The 8,260-nt window shown below is 43.8% G+C and overlaps 1 protein-coding gene across 1 annotated transcript; it reads right to left on the bottom strand.

The window, feature by feature from the left end:
• Nucleotides 1–2,809: 2,809 nt before the first annotated feature.
• Nucleotides 2,810–6,349, bottom strand: T265_09838 (hypothetical protein; the record flags this gene model as incomplete). Its single annotated transcript, XM_009176024.1, has 3 exons — nucleotides 2,810–3,347; nucleotides 5,782–6,100; nucleotides 6,140–6,349. 3 exons carry the CDS (start codon nucleotides 6,317–6,319, stop codon nucleotides 3,049–3,051), a joined length of 798 nt encoding a protein of 265 aa, XP_009174288.1.
• Nucleotides 6,350–8,260: the final 1,911 nt, after the last annotated feature.

Genomic DNA, 8,260 nt, shown 5'->3' with positions numbered 1-8,260 from the left:
AATTCACTCAACTTTGAAGATAGGACCTCAAACAAATGGTCAATTCAGTAAAGCCAGAATTCCGCACCACTGAAACACTGACATTAACCGGAAGGATGCTAAGAATTCATTTGAATCACTCCAAAAAGATCCTGTGTATTGAAGTTTGTTATGAGGGAAACACTGTAGAGAAAAATCTCCTGTTTTAGGAAGCTTCTCAGTCTACCATTGTGTTACTCGACAGTGCGTGCCGCATGGATGGTACAGAAGAACTAGACCCATTGGTGGACTTGGGAGGGAAAAGTGCTCATCACCGAAGTCACAAGCCATCAAACAATAGCGCACACTTAGAGGCTTATTTCCCACGCATTTTCCGTGGCTTTATTACCTTGTTCGACGAAAATTCAAGGAAGGCTCGAAGGGGCATGATATCACCCAACCTAGGTTACTCACTGTTAGTCGTCATTGACGGAGGTAACGAACACGAGTTAGCCATGGCGAATTTTTCTATGATGATCCACCTCTTTCATGTCTATGTTCGGAAGGCTTTGCAAATGTACGACTAAAAGTTTGCGCTTCCAAGAGAGAACACTTTTTGATAAGGGAAAAATCGTATTGGATTCGGTGCATAAAAAAAGCAATACAGAAAAAACAATAAATCAGCTGACCTCATGCCAAGTATTTGGTAGATTGCTGCTGTTCTTTGTTTAGCAGGCATATTTGACTGAAAACACCGTCAATCGAAGCGAAAGAGGAACGGAGTCTGCTATGCAACTCTGGGTAGTATCAATCTCAGTAACACTTTGGCAGATCAAAGAAGTTGACTAAGTTCCGACAAAAGGCACCAGTAAAAACTCCAGAGACCTCAATTGTTACTCTGGTGTAGCCGTCACATTAAAGGAACAGGTTCTGTTTCGCCTGCTTGGTAAACCAACGAACACTAATGCATGCATGACTTTTCACACGTCTGTGGTGCGCCGAGTTGTCCGAAGAATCAAATAACTGTTTTCCGCACAAGAGTTCGATTCGAATGGCACACAAGTCCAACGACATTCAGTACATAACAACAACAATCTGGTGACCATAGACAAAGGAATGGACAGCAACACAGTGGAGCAAATACATTCCACATTCGATAGAAATTGCCAGCTGAGTAGAAGGAACCTTGCCTCGCTGCTGAGTGAATTTGTCGAACCAGCTGAGACGTAGGAGGTCACAAAATAACTAGAGGGAAATAGTCCTCGTATGTGACCTGCAACGGTCCTACTAGGTGACGCTTTTATGACACTGGATGCAGTAACTCACTTCGCGAGGATAAGAAAAAATAAAACATTTAGTTTTAGGATTAACATATACTGAGACCACCTGAAGGTACCGTGCAACTGTTTTTGCTAGCACTGATACAACCTGCACAGCTACGTAAGTAGAATTCATTAACGAACCGGCGATTCATATCGGACACGTGCAACTGTTTTTGCTAGCACTGATACAACCTGCACAGCTACGTAAGTAGAATTCATTAACGAACCGGCGATTCAGTATCGGACACCCCCCCCTTCTTACGAGCAGTCAAGCCTGGAAGTTGAATTCAGCAAAGTGAATTTTCACCAAAGACCCGGCGTCCATCGTACGTCATCTTGTGCCAGATAGCTCAAGGAAGATCAAGACCCACAAAATGAGCAATCTGTCTGGAAACGGAGACACCTCACAGGCCATGGGAGCCTTTTTATGCGACTCTATCATTTGAGAAATCAGTCAACCAAAAGATTCCGGTACCTCAAATTCGTGATCACCTGACTACACTGACGTGCCTCCCACAGTTTCACGAGTGTTCTAACTCTTGTCCGGAATGTTGCAGGTTTGAAGCTCTCTAGTGCTCCGTTAGATGCACATTGTTGAGGATTCCCCAAGGGGATGGCATTGATACGAATTGCACCTCAGCATCCCAGCACAGGTTGGCTTCACTTGCACAATGAATTCCAGAGTTGAGGCTTTAACAGCAAGCTTTAACCATGGATAACGGTACCATCCTAGCTGCAGCCTGTGTATAGACGTTTATCGCCTCAACCTAGAATGAGTGAATTTTTCAAACACTTTTCGGCTGGTATACACAAGATTCCACCCAGTATCTTATTTATCAACAGCTTACCGAAGCCTGAATGAAATATACACTAGAAAAACTGCCTTGTTGAGCCATTTGGGTGAGAAATGTAGAAAAATCACTTAATGCAGTTTTCCCTCTGCTCACAAATGAAGAAAGGTCAAAATACGCCAACAGCAAGAGTGTTTGGTTTCCTAAAAATAAACCCGAACTAGTCTCATCTTGATGCTGATCAATCAGATAGCTCTGGTGCAAAATCGGTTGTGACACATCATTAAACCTAGGGGAATTTGACTGAGGCTATTGCATTTGTTCATGAGGTGAACAAAAGTACAATCCATACCCCAGCGCACATCCGGATTTTCTTTGACAATCTAACATTTCGTAGCAATTTTAAAGAAATGAAAAGGATGGTGTTTTGCATCGGGTCGGAAGCAGTAGATTGAAAGGAGTCTTAGCTCAGTAACAACGCCCAGTTTATCCGCCTATCCCACGGCCCATATAAATTGACATTAGCCACCTTGTTACCTAGTTATCCTGTCATTAGTTCTGCCTGTCTAAAGAACTGGTAATGTGGAGGTGAAGCCAGGAACTTCGTCTAAACAGGCCCATATTAAAAGTTCACCATGCAAAGTGGATAATACCTCAGTTACCGTCTGCATGGCAGTTATAGGCTCAAAGAACACCATAATTGGTGGAGTAATTGGCCGGTACAGCGAAACTGTCCCCTTCGAATTTAACAACAGCTGAGTTCCTTCAGATGAACAAAGATTCGCACAATTCGTGTTTTGTGGGTTCCGTTTTCGGGTTCAGCAAAACAATGCGGTGTAGCAGAATAGCATTAGAATCCAAGGTTTTCAAGTCAGAAATAAAAAGTTAGAATCAGGGAACAGAAATTGTACAGAAACTAACACTCGGAAGCTACATATATGGGAGTATGACCGTAAGCACGTATTGGAAAATTGTACTTAGTAACGGGTTCCGAAGACCAGTGGAATTGTGGATGATAGGAGAAAGACTAATCCGCTGAACTGTGAATAAGCTGAAGAGGTGCCAGATAATCGTCGAATTATTTCTTCGGCTGCTTGTCGAGCGACGCGTTGGTTGTGTTCCTTGGACCGTTCATCAACTGCGACAAAATGCATGCACCTAGGGGCCTTTTCCACTTTCCATCCCCCATCCCAGATCGCGTGGCAAAAATCACTGGCATTTTTGTAAACGTCCGAGAATAGCTCGCATGCGCTAGTTGATGGACACACATTCATACCTGATTCCCCAAAGAAAGATGTGGACTTATTGAGTCTAATTTATCTAAGATCCGTTCAAAACATGAAGGAATCAGTGGCCAACAATTAAAGGAGTGTGAAACTAAAAAGCTTATATGAATGCCTCTCTAGAGAGATCAATGAATGAAGCGATCCAAACTAGTCTATTCCGCGGGCATCGTACGATCATACCCAATATCCGATTGCACCAAAACTTGTTTATCAAACTACATCTTACTTTCTTCACTGGCCACATAGGCGCTACAGCAGACACGACTGCGCGGAAAATCGCATGAATCACAGACATCCTCTTTCAAAGGCCATCGTTCTGCAAACAATTCTCGACGTCTTTTAGTGGCACCTTCATGATGCGACCGAATCCTCCAAACAGCAGCGATTGCACCCGTTTGTTGACGGTTATCGCCTCAGATGCGTAGGTGCTCACTCGTTGAAGACGTAACGTCACTGAATAAAACTGTGGTGGTCAGCACCACCGTAACTTGGCTAGCAGTCCATGTCTAAGTGGACGAATTGGAACGAAATGCAGTCACTATATTACAGGATTTCCTCCTCAAAATTATCAGGGTTCAAGTAAAAAACCGATCGGGAAGAGGTCTTCGACCAAGTCTAGTAACCAAGCTTTCACCTGTTATATTAGAAAATAACGAAGGACTGAGGTACAGCATAACCATTTCAATAAGATTGTTTGCTTAAAATTAATCGAGACAAATTAACACTCCTTTTTCTTGCAAACAAAAGTCAATCAGCAGCACACCTAATCTGACTACCAATGTATTCATAGAAAATTTACCCGCACCAACAATGAAACTGTTGGAGAAACAAAACAGGAGAAACTATCAAGAACACAGAGTGCACGTCACATTACATAGATGATTGTCTACCCAATCCTCTACTGTGGCCATCTTCACGGATACTGTCAGCGGTTGGCAAATGTTTTACCATAGCAAACCTCACCAAACAGGTTTTCACTACAACACTGGAGGAAGATCTTCGAAGGCCTAGGCCAACTGTTCTCCAACCGAACCAATAATAACCATCGTAAATATCAAGCAAAAGTAAAATGCACTGTGTTCAGGCCATGAAAGTGTTTTGTTACTAGCTGGAAATCAAGTTGAAAAAGATTAGCACTTAATTCCGTGACAATAAAAATAGCTCAAAAGCCCCATATGAACGTAGTCGTGAATGTAAATATCCATTTAACCGTACGGTACAAGCTCAGAGGGACCTAATCACTAAAACAGCTCGCTAGAATATACCTGCTGGGCGCAAAAGCGAAAGAAAGAGGCGGGCTGCAATAAATGGGAATATCCTTTTTGGGGATCACTCATTGGTCGGATGTGGTGGGATTTGATAGGAACATATTCATACCCAAGAGGATTCATCCACGTGTTTTCCATCCAAAGCTGATCACAGCAAATCACAATCGCCATGGAATCAAACTAAGTCGGCACCACAGATGACGTTTCACATCAGCCCGAATGTTTTAATGACTTCCGCCTCAATGACACATATTGAAGGTTTGTTGTCCGAATTCGTTCAACCCATCTGCCTAGTATGTTATTTATCAGTTCAATTACGGTTGCGATTACATCTGAAGTCCCTCGCAAATAGTAGCGCAGTAGCTTCCAGAAAAATTGTTATGAACAAGCCAGACAGTCACAAACTGTAACCGATTACCAATGCCCGCAGTTGTCAAGTGGTCGATACCTAACTGGAACTGGTCATCCATATGGTCCATACAAATCGTTCTTAGCTTTGTCAGGCAATTCTAACCCGAGAAGATGTAGTGGTCAACACTAGACAACTAGCCTAGTGTGTGCCAGGAAAAAAGCTAACCTACACTGCCACACATCCGTCTCATAAATGTGTCCGCAACTGACGAAAGCACGCGGAATGTTGGCGCTTCGCACCTTATTTCTAGTTGCACGCAAACCGCAGGGTCAGTTGACTGGTGAAATCAAAAATTGTCTATTCACCGTGAGCTACCGTCTAGTATGCACCTCAGCCTCTCAGAGGTAGACAGTGAGACCACGAAACGTCTGTGCGAATACTAGCGACTTCATCCAGTAAAAATGACGTCATTTTGTAAAGTGCGCTGAGTTGTAACTTTTTGACTCATTATTGGGAGCAAACGAGCAGAGTTACCTGCCTTTGACCAAATATTGCATACAGTTTTAAGCCTTAATGCAGGGAGTGCAAGGCATAGAAACCTGCCGGCAAAGTAATGTGATGGAGGAAGACTAAACGGAAGATATGGGTTTCTCAGATTATACCACAAATCCCAGTGACTTGTTCAGAAGTACTGATCAGTAAACCTTGGGGTAGGACAAAGGTGAGGGGGTTCAAACCAATTAGTTTAGTGAAACAACTTTCTGATAAACTGGGCAATAGACAGCAAACAAATGAAGCACTTACCTTTAGACCATTCAAATTCAACGGACCAATCCCTGACGCAAGTCTCCTCAATCTTGCAAGCCTCATACCACATGTTGCAATCTTCCTCACACAGAGGGACATGATAACTTCTTTCCATTCGCCTCCGGCTTCGGGTTTTGACAAGCCAAGGGCCGACATGCGGTGAACACTCGTAGAAGCATAACTCTCTTTTGAACATGTCCATGCATTTTGGGCTCATGGGTTTGCAGTGAGAGTGATTGAAATTGTACAGAAGCGATTCCTGAACACTTCGCATTGTTTTGTGCTCGCAGCATGACATCGATGCCCAATCAGTGCACTATTGGGCGTAGAAAAATGAATAAAATGGAAAACCTACAATATGATCATCCGTCGGTTCTGGACTTGGTGCTTTCTTGTGATGCGTGCCGTTCATGCATATATTTAAGTAGTCATCAACAGATCTGATCTCGTTAAGACGATTATCATAAGCATTTGCAGCCATAATCAACAGAACCGTGAGAAGGCTGTGTGCAACCATTGTATTACCCAAAGGCATTGAGAAAAGGTGCGCCACAGAACAACCCAAAGGAGAAAGTATGCTGTAACAAAGATTGTCGAGTGGATATTGTATGGTGAATAGGAATGCAATCAGCATCATCACTGTCATCGCCATCGTCATCTCTGACAAATTTAACTCTCTTGAAACCTCATCTGGGGTTGAAAATGCAGGGACAACCAGGATAAACCGAATTGGTTAGATTATTGTGGAGACAGTTATGCATTGGAGGCGGCAGCTGATATAATTGGTACGTCAATACATGGGCGTCAGTGGACTTTCATTTGAGAGATTAGGAGGGGGAGTCATGCACTTAAAGTGACGACTTGGATATATGTGCGTCACTGAGCGCGCGAATTGGCGATATCTGATAATTTCTTCAACCAGTAACTGTCCCGTCTATAGGTCCCCAACCTGGGAGACACTAATGACCAGCGCAGCTGAGTTTGTTGGGAATGGCCTTTCTACTTCACTGCTAACTCATTGCTTAGCCTCCTCTGGGTCGTTTCCGCTCTTCGAGAAAGTCGGTCGATTGACATACAGAGCATGTGACCAAGCTGGCGCAATCCATAGAGTGTGATCAGTTTATTCGTTGCAGGTGAATTATTTCTTCCGAAAGCCATTCGACGTACTTTAGCATCACTGATTCGATATTCCCAGGTGATCCTGGAAATGCCCCAAAGACATCAGTGGTGGGTACTGAAAGTCTTTCACGTCCTCTACACGCATGAAGCATGTTTCTGATCCATATAACAATATGGAGCGCAATTCAGAAGTGTAAACCGACCTTAGTGGGATGCGCTGAAGTCACGTCTGCGCCACAGACGATGCAGGCCCACAAAAGCTGCCGTTGGCCTTCCCAATACGGGTGGAAATATTGTCTTTCGCTAGGCTACCGTGACTGACACAGCTGCTCAAGTAGGGAAATTTACCTACGACTTCAGTTGGTTCATCCGGGAGCGCGAGATTAAGGTTTGAGCCCACCCTGTCTTGCAGCGGCACTTCATTAAAAACTTGTGTGCTTGGTAGTGTGAGAAATTTTTCATGCAGGTTTTGTCGTGTAAGTCAAGTCAACCTGCGCTGGAGAGCGGAGAAGCACTGCATAACTACTTCATCTTTATTGGAAAGTATCAGCAGTGCGAATCCCATCAGACCTATACAAAGAGTTCTACTCAACCCCAAAAGCAGCAGAAGCAAATCATTCGAGTTCTTATTTCCTGGCCCCCAAGCTAGACAAACCCACCGCATAATGGATGGGAGGCTCTTAGTTGATCACTTAAACAGTTTCCGTCCACGGCTTAGAAGACAATTAACGGACGCTAACGTTGGTTGCATGATCACGGTGACAACTTCGATCCTACCAGTTGCCACCCATCTTGTGTTCTATTCGCAGTTCGTTTCTGAGACCCGGACAACCTATTTACACTGGCCATGTCGGTGTCCACACAAATAGGATATCCTGGAAATCAACCAGGTTTTTAGCCCGTGTTGTAACTCAAACCTCGGACAGATGCTGTCAGTACCATGGTTGTTTTCAAAAAGCCCAACTGATCGTTCTCAAGATAGCAGAGCTGAATGACCAGAACCTGGGTATCTCGGTTCCAGAACTTGATAAGCCCCGTTAATTAAATTACCAGGAACAGCCATTTATACATTGTCGAGTTTCCCAACAGCAATACACCAATAAAAAACTGATGTTTACCTTTCGTTTAAGCAATACGAAGGGCGCCCTGGTGAAAAACGAAATGAGACAGAGACGGTTTACTGGGAGCATATCTACGTCCCTAAGGAATATGACTGAGAACATGACAACATACCCCCATCCAGCAATGGAATATACACACGTAGGCAATATTCCGGGAAAGAACGATGTCACTGGGACTAACCGAGTATCTCTTGCTAACTTACATAAAGCAAGTCAGGCACACAACGATGGACAAA

Source organism: Opisthorchis viverrini, assembly GCF_000715545.1.
Source record: "Opisthorchis viverrini unplaced genomic scaffold opera_v5_310, whole genome shotgun sequence".
Taxonomy (NCBI): Eukaryota; Metazoa; Platyhelminthes; class Trematoda; order Opisthorchiida; family Opisthorchiidae; genus Opisthorchis; species Opisthorchis viverrini.
Note: the sequence above shows the minus strand (reverse complement) of the source record. Positions and strands in the feature narration are given on the sequence as shown.